Source organism: Xiphophorus hellerii, chromosome 16, assembly GCF_003331165.1.
Source record: "Xiphophorus hellerii strain 12219 chromosome 16, Xiphophorus_hellerii-4.1, whole genome shotgun sequence".
Classification (NCBI taxonomy): domain Eukaryota; kingdom Metazoa; phylum Chordata; class Actinopteri; order Cyprinodontiformes; family Poeciliidae; genus Xiphophorus; species Xiphophorus hellerii.
This window is the reverse complement of record NC_045687.1, coordinates 8,085,951-8,108,318: the sequence shown is the minus strand read 5'-3', so window position 1 is coordinate 8,108,318 and position 22,368 is coordinate 8,085,951. Positions and strand designations below refer to the sequence as shown.

Here is a 22,368-nt window from a genome sequence, read left to right as displayed (position 1 = left end):
TGTAGTCTCACAGCAAAGATTTCAGGCCAACTAGTTGCCATCAATGCTAACCTTGAACGAGGACAGTAAATGGTAGCATAACAGTTATTTACCCTTTAAACTTGTCAGTCTGCTCATATGTTTTGTATTTATTTCATTGATTTGTGTAATTGTATAAAAGAAGAACAGCTAAATTATTTTTATTTTGCATTTATTTACATGTTTTCTCAATGAACTACCCTTGTGTACAAATAAAAAAAATTTTTCTGCCCTGATAGAAAAGAAAATATGGTCAATTATTCATTTTAATAGTATTGTTGTGTTTTTATACCTCAAAATAAAATTTTCCTCATCAAAATGTTCAGTTTTTGTTGCATTAAAGTTTTTAAAAAGTCTAATTTAAAGCTAATTTAGAACTACTTTGTACATTTATAATAATAAATGCCTTCCCAGAAAAAAAAAAAACACTTACACATTGGCACAAGTTAAAAAAATAACTTAACAAAAAAAGTCCCTGAAAAGCTATACTTACATATAGAGGTTTAACCATAAAAATTGAGAATAAAAAGTAAAATGTATAAATGTTCAATAACTGAAATGGCCTGAACTTTTCACAATAAATAGAATAAAATGTTTACAATTACATATTTGTACACAGACCATACTGAGCAGTAAAATTAACACTAATCAGCTTGTGAACACATTTCATGACCCTTGCAAGATGGGATAACATGAGCATCGAAATGAAATCATAAAAGCTACACAAAAAATAGTCACAATAGAGAATATTCCTTAAGAAAAAAAAATTACTTAATCTGGCTATCTATTTGGGCTACTCTTTAGCATGCTGAGAAAATTAATGAGATGATCCAACTTCCCTCTTTGTAGACAACAGGTTTATGTAATTTGTGCCTGCTATGGTGGATACAAAGGATAGTGAAGTGCAGTTCGAATTGCCTGCTCCAAAACTAATACGTCGTTGAAAAAAAGCCTTTCATTCGTCAGGAAACCATGCTGAGGAATGCTCAGCAAATACTTCAAACAAGCAGATGTGAGTAACGGTCCATGAAGTGCCATTCTCAGTCATTGCCGGCTTCCCCTGCCTCCCACCTGGAGTCACATATTAATCATCTGCTCTTTGAAACTGACATGATTCAGATGGAACACACTTCAGACAGCCAGAGAGGCTGCAATGGCGAGATGGCGCAGACGGAGTCGGCATCGGGGGACGCAGCTGAAAATCCGGCAGCTTGATTTAAGGGAAGCGCGTGGCTCCTGACTCGTGTGATGAAGTGAAGATGACATGTCATTTTCTAGATTATCGCAGCAAGATGGAGACGGATCAGTTCTCGACACATTCAGTGACGAAATTTAAAACTTAAAATTTCATGCACATCCTCTGATTAAAATCATCATTATAAAAGCAGGAAGTCCTGTCTAAGTACTTGCGAAAATAAACCGCTTGTGTTCAACCCAGTTCTGCGAGTAAATCAACACAGCTTTTTCCCCAGGGGGTCAGAGGTAAAGGTGGAAAGGGCACCAACACCTGGGTCTCTTGCTGGAAAAATGCCTAGAACTCATCATCTGATGTAATCAGCATGATTTTGTCGGACTTGCGAGAGCTCTTGTTGCCCGTGGCCACTTTTCCATTAGTGCTGGGCTGGCTGACCTCCTGTGTGGATTGCTGAGTGTACTGCTGATACGCTGGCGAGAAGTTGTGGATGGCGTCCTGAACCATGTCGCCTGGGTTTATGGTTTCCTTTAAGCCGCTCGAGATGCTCTGCATTGGGGGAAGATTCTCTGCAGAAACAAAACAATAAATAAAGTATTTTTTTAATGTACAAAACTGTGCTGTTACTTTTGCATGGCATAAATAACAGTGAAGGTAAAGTAGGTGAAAAAAAGCAAGAAGCTTGTCACTTATCTGGAATCAGAAATATTATGGTAATTATATCATTATGTCACATTTAATGTGTTCGTTACAATCTTTTGTTTTTTTGCCTTTTTTTGTTTTATTATCTGGGTTGTTCCTCCTTATTCTTTTAATCTGTGCTTTTCTCTGTCGCCACATTTCTTCTGTGTCCTTTACCAAGAATGCTCTGAAAACTGAAGCTTGATGTCCTAATGTGCGGTCACTGGCCATCTCAGGCCCCAGGGCTGCTTGTTCCTGATCTGTGACTGATGGTCCATCCAGCCTTCAGAGCATTTGCTGCGGCCCATTCTTTCCAAACTGCCATGCCCAATGTTCATCTCTGCTTTGAGACATCCTATATTCATTATCATGCCAGCCCACTCAGCTGTAATATAACTGACAATTAGCAGTGACAGTAATAACGACTTGTTCATAGGATTAAAACAGTAATCCTTATGAGAACAATGTGCACCTTCAAAAGCGTTTCCATAATTACTACCTTGAATGCTAGATATTTTTCCCTTTATTTTATCCTCCGTCAGTCTCCTACGTACCATGCATCGTTTTGTTGTACCCGGCTTGGACGGTAATTTGCTTTATCTCTCTTTTCTTTTCCACCTCCCAGCTCCCCTCAGGCTCCTAGTATGTGAGCCAGTTTCTTCTGAAGGTTTACTCTGGTTAAATATATTTAAAAACGGTGCTTTTCCTTACGAATGTCTATAGAGCATATCTAAACCAATGTTGCTCGCTTATGGGTTTCATTGCTTTATGTTCTTTTTACCACTAAATGATTCTGTTACAGCACATTGCAAAAGTGAAATATTCATAACTCCATTTAGATTTTCTACATTTTGTCACTACACAACAATGAAAAAAAAGCAACGACATGAATGTTTTAAGCAAAGAATGTTTTTGTATTAGAATGGCCCAAACTGTGTGGCAAGACTTAAAATTGCTCATCAAGGACAATCCATTCAATCTGATCAAACTTTAGCAATTTTCCAAGGCAAATTAATTTAGTTTTCAGTTTGTGTGTACAGCTGGTGTAGATATTTTCCAAATGACTTGCAACTGTAATTGCTGCGAAATGCAGTTCTACAACGCATTGACCTTAACATCACACTTTGCACATATTTCTTTTAGTACAAACTAATTTTCTTCTAGTTTACAAATCAGATACTTATTTTGGTTTTTGGATTGTTAACAAAAAAAATCCTAGCATAAAGCTTTTTATTTTATGGAGGAGTTATGGTGCAAGGAAGGGGTCTCAGAAAAACATAACAGATCTTTGATGGTGAGAGAATACTTTTGCAAGACAGCGTAGAATAAATTATATGTACTACGGCTTCAACGGCCTCAGCTCGGCTGCACAAAAAAAAATTTGCATTGAGCAAATCAAGGTACACAGCATCAATAAAGCCACATTGTTGTAAGCTGTACAGAATGAGGTCTGCAGAAATAATCACAAACCTAGACCAGGCAAAAGAATTACCATTACACATTTCATAGCGCCTGAAGACTTTGCAGCCCTTTGCACCCAACAGTCATAACCTTTGCAGTCAGTTTTCTGAAGAATCCTTAAATCTTTTCATTGTTGTGCCTCCCAGATGTTAAAGGAACGAACCATCTTTGTGACTTCACATAGACTCTGTTCTTCTCTCTTTCACTGTTCAATAAATGCAACTCATGTAGTTGAAGCTCCTTTAAGATCCAACCTAGACACCCACACCATTCATGTGACATGGATCCAAACAGTGCTGTTTGTTTAAAAAAAAAAAACATAACATCTCAACTTTTGTAGAAATAGACTTGACATAATTTAGGAACAGATGGGATGTTTGCGAGAATCTCAAATTCTTTGATGTCTTTTCGTGTTCTCAGGGCATGCAATCAGAAGTATTTTCTTACAGCCGTAAAGAGAAAAATAAACAAAAAGCAATAAAACCCTAAGGTATAATCTTTCAAATGCTTTTGCCTTCATCAACATCAGAGCTGGAGAAATAAAAGCTTCAGTTAATGTCAACTATTCTGTCAGGCTTTGAAGAACGTGTCGGCTTTACAACACTGTTTAAAAGGCCAAGCTATGAGTTAAAGGTCAGTGTGACTGGGCCAGCAGAACGAGATCACCAAAGAAATGCTGCTAGAAACACTTTCAAGAATGTCATTGGAAATGCGAGAAGGGCAATTAGCCTGAAAACACTTCAATGTAGTTTATTTGTTGCGACAGCAGTGCCTATTTTCAACTAACGCAGCTCACCTGGCACGTCGTTTTTCTTCTCTTGGTAGACGGTGCAGGGGAAGGCATATCGGAGCGCAATGGCAGCAAAGAACATTTCGATGCAGATGATGAAGTTCTGCCAGCCGGCTGCAACGGTTCCAGCACCCACTTCATGTCCTTCAATGAAAAGTGCGTTGGGAATGACGCTGCACCGCTCCAGGATAGCAAGGACCATTCCTATGAAAAAAGCAACATTTTACCTGTTCATTTGTGGTTTCATGCACCGTGATGACCAGATTTCTATTAAATAAAAAACAAAAACACACACACAAAAAAAACCAGGGATGGACTTACCTTGCCAGAAGGATAAAAATATGACAGACTTTATTGTGAGGAATTTGAGCACTGGTTCATACGGTCTGAGCAGGTCACTTGTGGCAAAGTAGAAAAGGAAGAGTGCATAGAGGGCCAGGCTCACAGAGAAGTTGTAGATGATTGTGATGTACAGGTAGCCTCCATTAACACTGCATTGAGAAGAAGCGGAACAGCGTCAAACAGCATTTAAATATTCACCTAAGCATAGGTGTAATTCCATGAGTGCATGAGAGAAGCAGGCAGACTTCCACATTTGATTGTTTCTTGTTGCACTGCAACAGAGCCGCTCTGATGATTCAGCTGTGACGGCGCTTAATAAACCAATGCAGAATAGAGTGCATGGTTGGATGAAAGCATAAGAAAACAATGAGTGATTCATTGTGGTTTTGCAAAAAAGCTTGGAGGAAGATGTGGCGTATGTGGATGAATAAGAGAAGGAATGAATTAAGAATATCTTTAGGTTTGATATGAGGGTGAAGAAGAATGCTAACTGGAAACTCATGTATCAAGCACTCATTAAGGTCTGCTTCCATTATGTAATTTTGAAACAGGTGTTGATACAGCTGACTCTTCAGATAGAGACACTGAGCTGAGAAGGATCAGAAGATATCTAATGAAGAATTTATTTATACTAATATACCCTTCTTATTATGTTAAGAGCTTTGCTTTTATCTGAAGACTTGAAATTTTACTAAACTTTCTGAGTGCAATTTATGCCCATATTTTACATGAATTATATACAAGTGTAAAATGGAATCATCTTTTCAAATTAAAGTACACCAGGTAATTACAACCCTTCGTTCCAGAGCAAAAGTTGCAATATCACATTTGACCAAATATAACAGACTTGAGCTGCAAAGTTTGATCCCATAACTTTGAGCTCAAGTCAACCATTTTTATCATTCTCCCTGCAAAGAGGTGATATGCCTATCTCCATTTCCAAATTGTTTACATGTTCACAGAAGCAGCAAAACAAACCCTCAGGAAACTACATGCATCAGTGGGATACACAAGAGAATGAAATGCAATAAAAAAAATAAACAAAAATGGAGGTGCTGCTCACTTAAAATCTCCGTCGTGATATTTGCCAAAGGCTTGTAGGATGATGGTGATGACCGCCATGATGGGTTTGACAGCACAGAACTGGAGAGTCGCCTGGAGGATACATGACAATTCAGAATGGCATACCAAGAGACAGCAAGCAAGGGCAAAACCAACAAGGACGGGGGCATCAGAATGAGGTTGGGAAAATGTTTAGGATTGCTCAATGACAAGCAGTTTTTTCTCATCATCACAAACAAAAACATGTTGATTTTACTTTACTGAAATACACAAATATAGCTGGTTACTAATAGACATACATTTGTTAGTAATGCCTCATACCAAAGATCCCAATTTTGTCATATCATTAAAAATGTCCCTGTATTCAAGTTTTATGTTATAGACTAACAAAAGGAAGCATGGAATTACAAAGAATTTCATGCTTCTTGGAAGAAAACTATTGTTTTTGTAACTGTTTTCTTACTAAGCATCTAAACAATTTGAAGCTGGTTTTGCTGTGTCTACTTGAGTAAATACTTATAAAATCTTCTTTTGAATTATTTACAACAGCAAGTCATTTTTAATTAGTCTATACCAGCTTTGAGGACTTAAAACCTGATTGTTACTTGTACAACAGCTCAAGCTCAGTCAGATTAGCTACAAACCATTTGAACATCAACCTTCATCTCTTGCCTGTTTCTGAATTTAATTTGGATCTGTACTTTGACTAAGCCATTCTGACAGAATGAAATTGTTTTTGTCCAAAACCATCCAATTGCAGTTTTGTATGAACTTATGGTTGGCAAAGCTCCCTCTTTGTACATATAGTATATTAGTGAGTAAATTAATTGTTAAGGTGGTCTTTTCTTTAAAATAATGATTTTTTCTTAGTCTGATGTTGATTTAGAAGAACAATGACTCCTGGAGAGAGAAAAATGCAAGCCATAGGATCCAAAGCATTCCCAATGGCAGGAAAGTAGTACTTTGTGTCATCTACAGTAGTCTGAATAAGCAAATCTAACAGAACTTCTCACATGAAAGTAACTGGCCAGCAGTTTTCAGTCTGATTAGTCAGAGGGAAGCTTCCTGTGCTTTGCAAATTGCCATGAACAAGTATTCAAACTGCAGAAAAACTGATTTTCTTTGAAGTTTCCAGTGCTGACAGTCATTATTTGCCTTTAACTTGTTGCAGTGCCAGTCTGTCACTCTGAAAATTCTCAAAGCAAAGATTTCAACATGAAACGCTGACATGTCTGGAGTTCAAAAATACAAAGTATGTTCTTGGTTTCTCCCAAAACTTAATCCTGCAACTTGCACTCTTTGGAGATGTATCAGAACTTCATAGTAAATTTACATGTTGGTACACTTCATGAAAAATGATAAAATGTCACTTATGCATGCCTAATTAGGATCATCTCCGAGTCGATGCAAAACGTTGATTTTTATTACTCTACATTCAGAGCTGTAAAATTTAGGTTACATTTTGTCATGGTTGTCATCCCATGAAATTGCTACTTTGTGTTGGTTAGACAGTCATTAGTTAATACTCTTTCTGGTGTAATATAAACTATTAAACAGTAAAACTTCACACTTAATTCCTAATTTATTTGGATCTTGTACAACAACCCTGCAGACCCTTGCAGGGGTCTGCAGGGTTCTTTTTTCTGCCCAATAAAATAAAACCTTCCTCAAGCATATAACAATGACACACTGAAATGTCAAAAAGCAGTTTAGCATGTAAGAGCAGCCTGCCCTCACCCTTATCATCAAAACCCACAGTAACTTCAAGCTGCTTTCCCATATCAGTGATTGAACTGGTAAACTGCCTTCTAATGACACTAAAACGTTTTCCAAATGTGCAGACTGCTCATGTTAATAACCTCCCCACTCCGTATTTAAATAGGAGGGAAGGTCTATCAGATCTGCTGCATTGGTTTGATTTAAAAAGTTTAGCTTAAAGGCACTTTTAAAAAGATTTGTTCTCATCTGTGCCATTTTGTTCCTGTAAACTCCAGAACTCCAGGACTACTTCTAAAATAAGGGCATAAAAAGCTCAGAATAAAGACAGACACTTCTGAGAACGCTGGTTTGTGATTAACACAAGGAGTTCAATGGATGTATACCATTTACTGCAGTGGTCCCCAACTTTTTTAGTACAGTGGACCGGTCAAGACTTCGCAAATTTGCTGCGAACCGAGGGGGGGGGGTTGCCCCGCGCACCAACACCGATGCTGTTGCTGCTGTTTCTAAATCATTCTGCTGCTTGTGGGCTCAATGTTGCCGCTCAAGATGTAACCGACAGAATCCGGTTAAAGGATCCTCCAGACTCAATACATAAAACGGAAGTATTTAATTATTTCTTGCGCGGCCCGGTACCAATTGGTCCACGGACCGATACCGGTCCGCAGCCCGGGGGTTGGGGACCACTGATTTACTGCATACGTCTGTGTGGTTGCTCATAAAGCACCGACTTAGGTCGCAGTTCAGCCCTTATAAATCGCTTCCAAACTTTTGAATGGGTTTTACTGCAGTTACTTCTGTTCCTTCAGCAATTTTTTTCCATCTCATTTTTTCCTTCCACCCATCTCCCCCTTATTATAATTTGATACAGTCCTCAGAACAACCAGCTTCTTTAGCAATGACCTTTTGCAGTATTCCTTAATTTTGAAAGGAGCAATAGACTGCCTGCTGGACAACTGTCAAGTCAACAGTTTGGCCATGACTGTGCAGGCCATAACTTTTTTGTGCTAAAAAACAAATGGACTGTCACAAGTTTCAGACAATTTCAAGTTTTCTATTACCTATAAAACAAAGACATCAAAATGACAAGAAATAAATGCTTCAAATACATAGCTCAGTGTATAATGAAACTATACAGTACAAGGTTCACTTTTTGACCCGAGTTACTGAAATAAGTTAACTTGGATGCTATTTAATTTCATTCAGGCAAACCTGTAATATGCAAGGCAGAATTATTATATTATTCTGAATCTCTTCAGCACTCCTTTCACATTGGTCCTGCTGGGCAAATCAGCATTTATTAATGTCACTAAAGTACTTCGACAGCGGTGACAATTATGCAGAATAATACGTTTCAAACTGCAACGTATTCATTCTCAAATTACAAGAAATAAATGGATTAATTTATTTGTGATAAACCTAAATATTAAGTACTACGTTCCACTCTATTAGAGAAATATCCTTTACCACTCTCTCAGTTATGCCTCTAGAGAGAATTTGAAAGGTTTTCAATTTAAAACCTGTGTACACAACACTGTCAAAGTACACAGTTTATCATCTGCCTGTGGGGAAAAAAATAGTCCTTTTCACCATGCGTTTTGTTCTGAAGACATCTCTCAGTTTCAATATCCATCAGTGTTAGAGAGGAAGCCTGTGCAGCATCCCAAGACACAGAAGGAGCTCTTTGCTGACAGATCACATCATCTCTCTGTGTACATCATCATGCTGCCTTCACCCACCCTCACCTGCGTTTGCTTTCCTTTTCCAATGTTTTTAAACCCACAGAGCATCCAATTACCACAACTGTCAATTGTAAGCAGTTTGGAGGCTTTAAATAACAGCTCAGGGTTTTTGTTTATTTATTTAATAATGACAATTTAATGTATTTTTATTTTCAGCATGAGCAAGTTTATTCCAGAGATCAGACGGACCATCTCTAGAGTAGAGGAGAGGACTGAGGCTCACCTGTTTGCAGAATCTTAAGAAGCCGATGGAGTAGCTCATTCCAACCAGACAACACGTCCCATATAAACAACTTGACCTGTGTAGACAGCACAGAGATGGACTGATTTTGCATTGCCAAACAGGAAACAAACCAGCATGCAAATTCTAAGTGTAAATTATCACATAAACGAGAGCACATGTGTAAGAAAACAAAGACTAAATCAGCATTTTAATATATACCGTTAGGCTACGTGATATATTGACAATGTACCAAGGAGCAAAAATTGTCACTTAATTCACTTTTAAGTGCAGTTCTGCGTTTCATGCACTCATTTTGATTACTGTATTGCTTACTTGCTTATTTACTGTCAACAATGACCCCAAGTCATCTAATTATTTCAATAATCATTTATCGCCCACACATTTGACAATTTTCCCTTCACTAGCGCACATTAAACTTCAAACATTTTATTGCAACACAATTTATATAAGAGAATAACAAAAGTTTGAGTAGCAAAAACTAATTTAACAATCTACAGAAAATCAACAGAATATCTGTTGAGCTACAACACCTGTCTCTACCAAAATGGCAGTGTTACTCATTCATTTACAGATGTAGTCTTTTTATTTTCATTTCTTGATGAGCTGTTTAAGCTTTTATTGTGGCCTCAAGTCTGGGAAAGATTAAGAAAATTAGTCTGCTGAAGTGCAAATAAACCTCTTATTGTGGGTTTTCTTTATCTAGGCAGCAAATCAGCCTGACGCGTAGGCCTGAGCACATAAAAATGATAAAAGTAGCAAAAAAGGTAAGAAAAAGTCCTTTGCATTACCAGAAATAAAAATGCAAGTCAATATATTTTTAAAATCACCATACCATCCACCTTGCAGGATTATTTAGAGATGGAATGCAGGTTATTTGTGTTTAAACAAAAATGGGGTTGCATAAACAATCGTAAAATAATATTTTGATTCTGTTTTGATGCTTAAATTAAATCGAATGTATTAATGTGTGTTACCGGTAGCATATAGCATGCAGAGGTCAGCTCTGTGTAACTATATGTGAAGAATAATACAAAAATAAAAAATAAAAAAAATAAGAAATTTCCACTTAAAGTGCTAAGTCTTTAGCAGTGCTACTGCCAAACTAAAATTTACTAAGGTTAATGTACTAAATGGAACTTTATCATGACAAAGGTGTTGTCATGATATATAATTATTAATAGTATACTGTAAATGTTTTAGGACTCAAAATATAGACACTGCTGGTAAAATGCCTAATTTCTGTGATGTCAAAAAATAGACTGATTAATAATTTCTAAACCTTTTCCACATGTGCGACATTTATTTATCTTTTAACAATTCAATAAACAACGTACAAGATAAAAAAGTTGTCATAACTTCGTTATAAAGGTGTCCACCATGTTCAGATTCATTTACAGCATTCGGTGTCAAGAATTCACACCTACAATCAATTATAATAACTAAACTAAACCTTCAATTGTCTTGAAGGTTGACACTAGCCCACTTGCATATTTTAGGTAAAGTCATCGTTTGCAAAGTGGTTATAAGGATCAACATTATCTTGTACGAAATGTTCCGTACATATACAAGATTTTGTCACATTTCCCAGAGTAAAAAAAACTTTCAAAAAGATTTAAAATAGTTTAAATTTCAAAAACCTGGCATTTTAACAGTGGTTTGTAGAGCCTCTGTCTATTGTATTGATTTAGTCAAGCTGACCACTGAGTGCTATGAGTCACATTCACCCATCCACACTCCCAAATTGCAACACAACTATTCTTCCCGCTGAGTCACAACCACCCGCCTCCAAAGGTTTTCAGTCCATTACGAAAGTTGTTCCACTTGAAGCACAGCTTTTAAAATCCTAATAAACTTAAAGTTTATCATCACTTCTATCCTTAGCCAGGGATATTCCACCATATTCCAAATCTGTGGGATAAATGAATTAATTTATTTGCAGGAAATTCCTGACAGGGTTGACTTCAGACACATTGACATTTTTTTTACACATTTCATATGAACCAGGTGAAACAACAAATGTTTCTGACAAAGAAAGTCTTAAACTAAAGATCTCAACATTATAGCTCTGTCTTTAGAACCTGGCAAAGAGCCTGTGCCCCAAACACAGACTATAAAGGGCATTTCAGACCCTGAAAGATGAAGCAACTGCCACCTATGAGAGTTGTTTACTACTAATACTTTCAGAGTGAACTTCAAACTAAATGTTAATATAAAGGCCAGAAAGACAATTCTGCAGCTTATATGGCCATAGAATTATTTGCACTAACCCAGCTGATGCATTTATTTGTCCTGAATTGGCATTTTAAATATAAAATGAAAAGGAAATACATGTAATAGGTAAAGTGATTCCGTCTGTACTTACTGTATAGGTTTCCCTCTAATCTCAGACATGATTGCACTCTCTCCTCCAAGATACTCGAAGGACAGGCTCAGGAAATTGTAAATAACAAAAGCTGAAACACAAAGAAATGTTTTTCCTTTAATAAAATAACTATATTTTGCACCACTGCAGTTGGCGAACAGTTTCCCATCCCCTTCAAGTCTTACTTTTCTGTGAAGGTCAAAGAACATGAGATGGAAATAAACTCCCACATAACAAAAAAAATAATAATCATCATTAGTTCGACTTTATAGAACAATGAATGCTTCAGTACTGACATTAAGGCTTTTCCAAAGGTTCTGCGTCTCGAAAATCCCTTCTTAATCCTTTGTTGCTATTTAAGGGAGGATTAAATGAAGCAAATGCAGATGGGTCTGGTGTAGAGAAGGTTCATTATGCTTTAGCTGCAAATAGTTTCAGTGCTATCTGGTGCAGTCACAATACGGGGCTTTTTGTAATCTTCACAATCTAATCTTACAAATAGCTTTTATTTAAATTAGAATGACAATCACCTTTGCAACTTAGAATGTACTTTTATATTTTAGTCTACAAATAATAATTAAGATGTACAATCGTAGACTCCAGTGCTACATGTCACACTTTATCAAAACTAACAAAAGCAAAGTCTTTCACAGTCAAAAAAAAGGGATGCTACTAAAATTACTCCTCCAAGAAATGCAACACGTCTTATACTGAGGTCTTTAGTTACGAGAACAAAGGCTGGAGGAAGAAAAACTAGTTTGGTCACTCTGTGACATCTGCAATGACAATGAGGGCAGGAAAACACCTTCTCCACAAAAAAAAGAGAAAAAAAAAGGGAGACATCTACCAGATACCAGATCATACTTTTGGTGGTATATATACCTTCATAACAGTCTCGAACGGAATCGAAATAAACATAGTACTGGTCGTTGCTGATGAATAGGAGGCTGAGCCAGGAGTCAAAGGCATAAACTGGCACAATGAACAGTATGCGGATGATGTAGCGCTGCTCATTGGGGACAGTATAGGACCGAAGGTGTGTGTAGATCTAGAATAAAAACACAAAACATAAGGCATCAGTTAGAAACAAGAATATAGTTAGAAAACCATCGAATTTGCTTAGGAATTTTACAATGTGTGAACTTTGCTTCTGAACATGGAATAAAGCACCGCAGTAAAATCGGACCACTGCATTTCTGAAATCAGAACAACAGATAAAACAACAGATAAGAAAATGTGCTGCCTTAGTCAGACTGTCTTAGTTGGGGTTTGGTAATCACGGCATTATTAACTGATACTGCAATGAAATCAACCAACAACCTGACAAAGCTGCCTTTTCAGGCAAGCTTGAAAACTTTTGTCTCCAGTATCCTTTCTGTGACAATAAAAAAAAAGAAAAAGTGGTGTGTTTTAGGTGCCAAAAAAGTGTTGATGATTATTCATAAAATGACGTTTAATTTAGATCTTTTGTTGCTTAACTAGCAACAAAAGTTGCTGTGAAGCTCTTTGCATCCTGATAAGGTATTACACATCCATGGTTCTTCAAAATGACATTTCATACCAACTGAGCTGTAATTTCTACCAACCTTAGAGGCATTTCCTACCTGCTTTGTCAACCAATTAGTTAAAGCTTTATCTACTTTATTGAACTTCTGCTTTCAAACAGCATACAAATGGGAGATTTAAGAAAAAAATAAAGAGACAGTTTGAGAAAACACTGCATTGAAAAAGTATTTAGCAAATTCTGTCACATGGAGAGAAAAAAAAAGAGACGTCGATCTAAATAAAAGCTGTGCTGAAAAGTACTCTTACCACTAACAACCCTTACAGACTATTTTTGAAAGCCAGTGTCAAAAATACACCACTACAAACAACTAAGTCTGTACAAAGAAGGCTTAAACATCCCTGACGTGTACAAAAAAAATAACGAGAAAACATTTTTCAGCTAGTTTTTATAGTACAATAAGGAGATGTACCGTAGTTATGAAACTAATGAGGTCGATCAATAGGAAGTTGCTTGGACAATTAGAACTGATCATGGACCAAATAAGAATTGACTGCCCCAAAGAAGAATCTGAACCAAAATGAAAGGAAATATAAAATCTTCATAAACCCATATAGAGTAATAGTTAGTTGTGTAATTATTCATCTGTTAATCTTATCAAATGAGACAGTTAAGTAATGGTTAAGCACATGGGTACTAAACAGCTTGTTTACAAGTATGAAGTGAAATAAGATTGAGATGATATGGCAAATAGGGGTACAACTTTGTGACAAGGGAAATTGGCCTTTTAAAAATAGCTAATGGCAAAATTTGAAGAAAAAAAAGACATTTTATTATACTAATTCAAAACATGAACAGAAAGCAGTAACTTTATAGGATATCAGACATGGGTGTAATTTGCCATCATTAAACATCAGCAAAGTTAAGCATCAATATTCAAAAGCCTGCAGGCCCAATTTAGATCTTGCATCACTTGTAATTTTTATTCAGTAAATTATGTCAATTGCAAATAAGAAATGAACACATTTTAAAATTCTAATTGCATTTATATGCACACAAAAATTATGTGTTCCTTTGTTCTTGTCTGACTTTGCATGAGATTAAAGGATGGACTCCTCTCGTTTATATGCGGCATTCATAAATGGTTAATTCCAGTTATTGGGATTCTTTAAATGATTTATAGCTCTCAGTTTCAAAGCCATTGTACGAGTCCTCACTGTCAATATTTCTGTAAAGAAAAAAAAGTGAGCAGCACCCTCATTGAAAATCTCTGCACATCTTTCTGTTGTGTTCACATCAATGCCTCTTCTGTTGAATTGAGTCAAATAAATACCTGCAGCTACTGGCGAGTTATATGCCGCATTTCCATGTCAACTTCTCACTGCGCTCAGAAGCCAGATGTCATGTTTTTTTTGAGTATTGTATACAAAGAACATGATGCTACATCATTATCAAGACTGATAATAATGCAGAAGGGCAAAAGCTTGCTTGATCTAACCCTAAAAACATGATTGTGACATAGCCAACGTTTAGATTTATAAAGCTCTGGATTTTATCAGGAAGGTATAATTTATAGCCACAGATTAACTTCCACCCACTGTTTGTCTGCTATTATGAAATGAAGCTTTAACATTGTCTTGATTAAACAGATTACCCAACTCGCATTTTAACAACCTGCCCGACACTCGTGCTTTAAACTTGCAGGGCACACCTTGTTTACACCAAGAGTAATTCCAATTGAATTTTCACACAGGAGTAGAGACCAATACAGCATACCAATGCTGTTTCCATGGGCTGATTAAGGTTTTAACACACGAGTCTCCCATGTGGCCCCCTATGGCCTCCATATACTGTATGTAACAGGGCTCATATGACTAGTTTGGGAAATACACACCGCAAATGTCCGGCAATGCTGAAATTGATCTTAACAGTAACCTCTGGGTTGTACAAAATATCTAAAATAACTAACACTCAAGAAATGAATTTTAGAAATTAAATACAAACAAAAAATGTTTGTTATATTCTAATAAAATGGTAATACTGGTATTCAACTAGCAAACATAAAGTAGGATGTATGAAAGAAAATTTATAAAATTATTCAGACACGCAGGGATTTACCTAAATTATTCCACTTTGACACTACAGCTGTTCAAACTTCTCTGTATAAGAGTTACGATCACAAATGGGAATAAGACAGCCACAATGTTAACAGATTACAAATACCCGGATTATGCCTAATTAAATTTAACAGCAAAAAAAAACAACATATCTGACTAATATACTAATATTTCTTCATCTGAAGATTAATGAAGTTGTAAATAAAAGTCCATGTGCTCACAAACTGCTGTGGTCCCTGTTCTTATTGAACATTTTTCTTACTACCAAAGAAGTTTGGTTAAAACCATTGGAAAGAAATAACAAAAAAGCTTTGGAGTAAAACAACATATAAATGTCTGGTTATGTAGTTGACTAATTGTCATGGTAAAATTGAATGCAAGCTTAATTTTATTTAGATTTTATCTCTTAAGACATACAATTAAAAGCTATTGACATTAAGTCATTTACAAAAAACAACAGTTGTTAGTCCTGAAAATGATCATATTTAAGCTGTTTTAGAACACATTGGACTCTAAACTCAATGAACTTCATTAATATTGTTCAATAGTCCTGTATCAAATTCCAGCCTAGTCAAAGTATATAGTTAAAGTATATATTCATTTACTGATAGTAATTGTTTACAATAATTAGCAGTCATTAAGTATTTGACTTAATGACTTAATGAAAAAAAAGGGTTTTTGGGAAGAGTACTACATAGTTAGGAAACAAGTTATTTCTTTTTTGTATTAGTTTAATGCAAACCTTTGTATTAATCAGATTGTTTTCTCTAAATGCATGAAAAAAATTTCTTTCATGAACAAAAGCTGCTTGATTAAATTTCCATTAAAAGCTGCTCATTAAATCCCGATCACTGCGAGACTGGGAATGTGATCAATCTTTTCCTGTGGACTGACTCCACTTGGCAAACAATCCAGAACAGAACCAGAGTTCCTTCTGACTGGAAAACACTGACCACTGACGACAGCAGCGCAATTGTTTCCAGCTAGTTCTTATTTCTGCAATTTCCCACCTGACAATGGAGAGACAACGCACAGGAAACAGGGAGCAGTTGAAACATATCTACTCTTTTTCATTTCCAACACTTTAAGTTCCAAAGGGGCTAATAAGACCCCCTGGACAAACACTTAAATATCAGTATGAACTGAATTGTCAACATCACCGAAAAAAGATTTAAGGTCAAAGAGTGTTTAATATTCAGAAAGAGCATTTAGCAGTTTATAGCCATTCTCTGAAGCCAAGTCAGATGAAACACTGCCAGCATTATAACGCTGGTCCAACAGACCGTTTTATTCCCCCAGTGTGACACAAGAGATGCCTGTTGCAAACTCTATTCCCCCAGCAGAAAACTTGCTATTTATTTGTTCAATTAAAATGTCTTGCTAGCAAGTGTTTGGCCAAACACGTACTATATTAAAAACATAGAAATCAATTTGCAGGATATTGAGTTACAAATCCCTAAACGAGGGTGTTGCTGCTGCCGTTGTTGAGTCTCCCTGATGCGCAGATTACTCATTAATTATTTCCACAACACAGCATACAAATACATGTTAACAAGCATTAAAGAAATTCTGTGTGGCTGCTTACTAAATGTTTTCATGTTTTTGTTTTTTTTTTAAAAAAGATGGATATTCTGGCTGAATACGAAAAAAAAAAGTGACCTGAAAAACAACAAGCTCAGACAGCTTCAAACAGCTGTGAACATTATCCCAGTATCTACTGATTTCCCTGCTGACAAAACACAGCACTCCTTTATATTCACAGCAAATGATAAAATTGTAATGATAAGCTATCATCTCTGCACAGTGGGCAACGTTCGCTCACATGAGGAAACACTAATTTTACAACAATGATGAGATAGCAGCGGGTAAAGGTGGTCCACAGTAAACCATTTATTTCTCCTGGCCATCAACTTCTGCCATGCAGAGAGGGCTTGCTGTGTTTCCGTTTATTTGTAATCAGTTAGGATTTTTTTATTTTTTTAACTTAAGGTCACTTTTGTGTTTAGAACAAGCAAACTTTGAAGACATATGAGAGTAAAAAGAAGCTAACTAATTATGCGCTGTACGGTTTGTGTAGATCAAGTTAATATGTATAATGTACTGTAAAGCATATTTAGAAAACGCAACACAATATAATACAGAAACCAAGTCGCTGTCCGAGTGACATCCCAATGTTTTGCCATGATTTTTCAGAAGGTTTAGGGGGATTCCTAATCATTCCTTCAAAAGCCCATTTGTGAGGTCATACACTGAAGTTGCACGAGAAGATATGACTCAGTCTAATTCATTCCAAATGGTGGTTGAGGTCAGAATCAAGTTCTTTTGTTATAAACCAACTCATCCGTGTCGTTTTAGGACAACACTTTGTGCACTGGTGTAAAGTCATGCTGAAACAGGAAGAGGCCTTCCTCAAACCATTTCCACAACATTACGAGCAATAATTTTTCCAAAAAAATATAAGCACAAGCCCATGGTGAAGAATTAGAAATTCCATTTTATTGGAACTAAAGGTCTATGTCAAACTCCTGAAAAACAGCCCCATGCTAGAATTGCCTCTTCAATAAATGTTGCACTTTACACAATGCATTGAGGAGAGTTTTGTTCTCCTGGCAAGTGATAACCCCAGACTAAGAGAAACACAATTTGTCACTCAAGAGCCCACTGAATCCAATGCTTTGCATTGCACTTTTTGATGTAAGTGCTTTGATCTAGCTGTTCGGCCATGGAAACCTATTCCATTCATTACACTCTCTTTCCACTGTTCCTGAGCTAATCTAAAGGCCACAAGAAGCATAGAGTGTGTTGCTATTGATTCAGCAGAAATATGGCAACCTCTTTTCTTTATGTGCCTCAGCATCCAGGGTAGTCACTCAGGGATTTTACATGGCCTACCGCTTTGTAGCAGACTTCCTGTCGTTTCTAATCATTTCCACTTTGTTATTATATTACCAACAGTTCACTGTTGAACATTCAGTAGCAAGGACATTTTATGGTGTAGACAGATGGCATCCTGTCAAGGTACACGCTTGAATTAACCAAGTTCCTGAGAGGGATCAAAGGTGTTCCATCTTAAAACTGGAAATATTTCTTTAAAAATATATAATGTACAAAAAACTTAAAGCATATGATTTTATATCGTATATTAGTAAAATAAAAGAGTATATTTTGCAATAAGAATAATCTTCAAGGGCTAGATGGTGGCAGGTTGCAGGTTTTCCTGTGCATGCACGAGATCTCTCAGAATACTCTGGATTCCTCCCACACTCAAAAAAAAAAACATGCATTTTAGATTAAATGGCCACTCTAAGTTGCCCTTAGGTACAATTAAGTGTATGCATGCATGGCAATTTTTAAACAATGCAAGGTTTAAGCAGGTGTAGTAAATGGATGTTCCCTTCAAGTTAATGTGTTTGGAACACACTGACAACAAAGCCAGACTTGCTAAAGTTAAGGTTTGAATATATGCAAAAAAAAAATAAAATAAACATTTCCATCAAGTCCTTATCAAGTACACCATTGTAAGTCAAAGTGCCATTTTTTTAATGTAGCTGTTGATCATTTGTGAGATTTATCTTTGCCTTTTTACCTTTACCAGTGCTTTTTTAGCATGGATACAGTGGCAAAGTGCAAAGCAATGAAAACTGTAATTAGGCCTGTTAATATCAGAGATTCAAATGGGAGTCTGCAGCTCCAATTTGTGCTTCAATCGCTATATTGGTAATGATGCTATTAGTTATGTGATTCCCTCAAAAAAATCAATAAATAAAATATTTGCAGTTTTTGGAAACTATTATATTGATGATCTAATGGAAATACACCAAGTCTCACTTATTGTCTTACAGATTTCAGTAATGCTCTATCAGATAAAGTTGGTTGTTTTGGCAAACAACAACTCTTGTGCTCTTCTTAAAATTTTGCACCTAAAACAATTCCATTTCATTTCAATCACATTTCATCATCGGGGTTAGTGCCTTGGTGCAGCCTTCAGTATAGCAACACCCTTGAAGGCAATAACAAAAACACCCACCAGTAAAATAAATAGCAGTATGAAAGCAGAAGTGACCTTAAACCTCAGATTCATGGTGCAAACTTATAAAAAAACAATGCTTCAACCCTTTATTGCAGAATTCAAAGTATACATTTCTTACTTAAGGCAAAGGAGGGGTCCCCAGGCATCTCTGATTACATTTTTACATAACTGTGGCTGCAGAGCTTTAAGGGTGTATTTCTCTCTGCTGTTATTTGATTATGAGATTTTTGTTTTTCTGGCTATGGGGTGTGTGAAAAAGTATTTAGTAGAGCACCACAAACTCACCTGGTGGCATGTTATGAGCAAGGCGGACCAGACAAATATCCCAGACAGGGCCTGAGCAGTCATCGTGTTCAGAAACATCTGACCCTCCGTGAGTGACCCGTTCCTTGTCCGAATGATAGTTATGTTTTCCGGAAGGATTGGTTCATCCAGGTGAACAATCGAGTTATTTTTGGACAATGAATCCATGTCCAAGGAGCCGTTCATCTAAAAGACGAGAGGAAAGAAAGTCACCGTGAAGTGAATTTATTCTAGCAGCGATAGATTTTACAGATAACATTTGAAAAACATCTCAGACGGTGTTCGGTAAATGTCACTCATTTGATCTCTCTCCACTGTCAACAAGCGGCTCACCTTGTTCCGAGTGGAAAGCAGCTTTATCCTGTTTAGATGACAGTGATCGTCCTGGGTCAGGGTTAAAGGATCAGCATAGAGCACAAAACACCCGTTTGTCGACCGTGATCATCTACAAACCCCGTTTTAATTTCATTTACGAGACGGGTTGAGCAGAAATAGACTTCCTTGTTTTTAACAGGTGCCTCAGTAGCGGAGGTCGAAGTCCACACAGTAGGAGATGAAAAACTTAAACAAAGGCTACAACAATAAAGGGAACTACAGCAGAATGCTGTTCAGAACACCAAGATAAACATCTAAAAGTTTTCTAAGAAACACTTAACTGAAACCTATGTGTGCGCAGCGGCTCGTCTCAGCAGAAGTAAATAGGCTGGGCACAGGTAAAGGAATCACGTGGTCTCGACTAAACGGATGTCGTCATCACGTTGACTAACAACGTGCAATCAGTTTTATTCAACAAGTAGCCTTACTGGCGTGTCAGGTGCGAGACCGTTTTTATCCTTACATTTTATACATTGCCAGCATTTCCGGTTAACATGAATCAGAACGTGACATTTGAGCTGAGGTGGATAGTAACTGCTTAGCTTTACTCAGTTATTCACTATATATACACTTTATAAGGAACATACTTATATGTGGTAGCTTCACTGCGCCATATATAATTAATATTATTAGTGGTAATCTCTTGAGTATTTCTGCCTTCTCTAAACATCTCATTAAACGAAGAACAAGGATGGTTTAAGCAAAATATCACTGACACTTAAAGTTTATTATGTTAAAGTGGCTTGTTTGTACACAAACTCTTCTATTGTTATTTTCTGTATATATAGTTGTATGTGCAGGTTAAGTGAATATATGGTTAAAACAATAGAAAAGGAATAACTTTACCTTATCCTAGCATATATACACCACCTTATATAAGAATATAAGTATTCCTTCCACAGCTCCAAGTCAGGACTGTTCTGCCACTCAAAAATAATTGGTTCCAGTCAAAAGTAAAGTGTAAAAATTACTGCCAGATCTATTAATAATCTGTGGCTTACCTGGAGCTGCCAAAAATACACAGCCTTAATTTGATCAATAACTTGGATACCATTAACTTTATGTATAAACTTGCAACATTCATCTTTGCTGTATCATTTACTGGGAAAAAATTATATTGTGACTGTTTGCATGGTCAGCTTTATTTCAATTCAATTTTGAATTGAATTTATTGGAACTACTTGACAGCTTTGAAACACATTCAGATTTTATTGTAGTAGCAAAGTCTCACACTAAAAAAGCTAGGAAAAATCTGAGCTTTAATTTGAGTACCTAAAAGTCCTCTTGAAAGAAATGAAGCATTTCATTCAATTGTGCTTTGTTTTACTTTTCAAGTTCAGCCATTTTTAGGAATGTCTAATAAATAATCTACACATCTTTTTTTCCATGGGGTATAAATATGACAGAAATAAAAGGCCCATTTTTTTTATCCAAATGGCCAGTAGGCTGGATGACAACCCCTGGTTATCTTGTAATCAAACAGTCAGGATGTCTGGAGGGGTAAAATTAAAATCTTCAAAGCTCACTGCAAGAAAAAAAAAAAAAAACATAACAAAGACTGACATGTTGGAGTCAGCCATTTGTTTAAGTGACCCCACTCCACCCACTCAAAAAAACATTTTCTGTCTTATCATCACAGATTGTGGAGTTTGCTGAACCCAGCTAAGACTTTGAATAGAACAATGTGCTCTGGTCAGTTGTGGCAAAGTTTTTTGGCCTAAGCTCTAGGTATCCTTGGCAAGAAACAAAGAGTAAATATGTAGAAAGGTATACCAACAGTGGAGAAAATGTGATGTGGTTTTCTTCCAAAGACCTTTGGAACCTTGTTAGGGTTCATGATATTATATTACTACTGCCAGGACCATTTTAAATAAAATTCTGAGTGCCAATAAACTGAAGATAGTTCATCAACTGGTCTTTTCAACTTCTGTTTTGTTCTACTGTTCTGTTAGCTGTGCAAAAATATGGACAGCAGGGCTACCAATGTTGGAACTTTCTAAATTTATCAGTGCAAGATTATGCTACGGCCATTAAAGATATATCACTATCAATAAATGTGTTCGGCATTGTATATTTCTGAGTTTTCTGCACTATCTCATAATTTTTTAAAAATCAACTCAATCCTCATGAAATGATGAAACATAAACATAAACCAAGACGACCACATGTTGGATCAACATCTGTCTCGCACCAAAAAGGTTCCAGTCAGTCATTTCCAAGCTCACTAAAATCCTTCAATTCTCACAGACTATCATTATTATTAGAGAAATAAACAATCCTCCTCCACTTCCAGTAATAAAGCAATATCCAGCTCTGAGAAAATGAGAAATGACTGTTGACCTTTACTTCATGTTTCTGTGATAAGAGTGCTGCAATAAAAAGACGTCACCACACATTGAGCAGTCCAATGTGTATGGAAGGAACTA

General features: G+C 36.5%; 1 protein-coding gene across 1 annotated transcript; it reads right to left on the bottom strand.

The window, feature by feature from the left end:
* Positions 1 to 125: 125 nt before the first annotated feature.
* On the bottom strand, positions 126 to 22,302 carry tmem184a (transmembrane protein 184a). Its single transcript, XM_032587344.1, has 9 exons — positions 19,901 to 22,302; positions 19,550 to 19,753; positions 12,496 to 12,661; positions 11,614 to 11,704; positions 9,231 to 9,306; positions 5,548 to 5,639; positions 4,464 to 4,633; positions 4,149 to 4,346; positions 126 to 1,779 (listed from the first exon to the last, which is right to left on the bottom strand). Exons 2-9 carry the CDS (start codon positions 19,751 to 19,753, stop codon positions 1,550 to 1,552), a joined length of 1,227 nt encoding a protein of 408 aa, XP_032443235.1. The 5' UTR covers positions 19,901 to 22,302; the 3' UTR covers positions 126 to 1,549.
* Between the last annotated feature and the right edge of the window lie 66 nt (positions 22,303 to 22,368).

Coding starts and splice junctions, on each gene's coding strand:
- tmem184a (XM_032587344.1), bottom strand. CDS start 19,753: ATGAACGGCTCCTTGGACATGGATTCATTGTCCAAAAATAACTCGATT. Junction 5,640..9,230: donor TCTTAAGATTCTGCAAACAG/GTGAGCCTCAGT, acceptor TGTATCCTCCAG/GCGACTCTCCAGTTCTGTGC. Junction 4,634..5,547: donor TATCACGACGGAGATTTTAA/GTGAGCAGCACC, acceptor TTCTCAATGCAG/TGTTAATGGAGGCTACCTGT.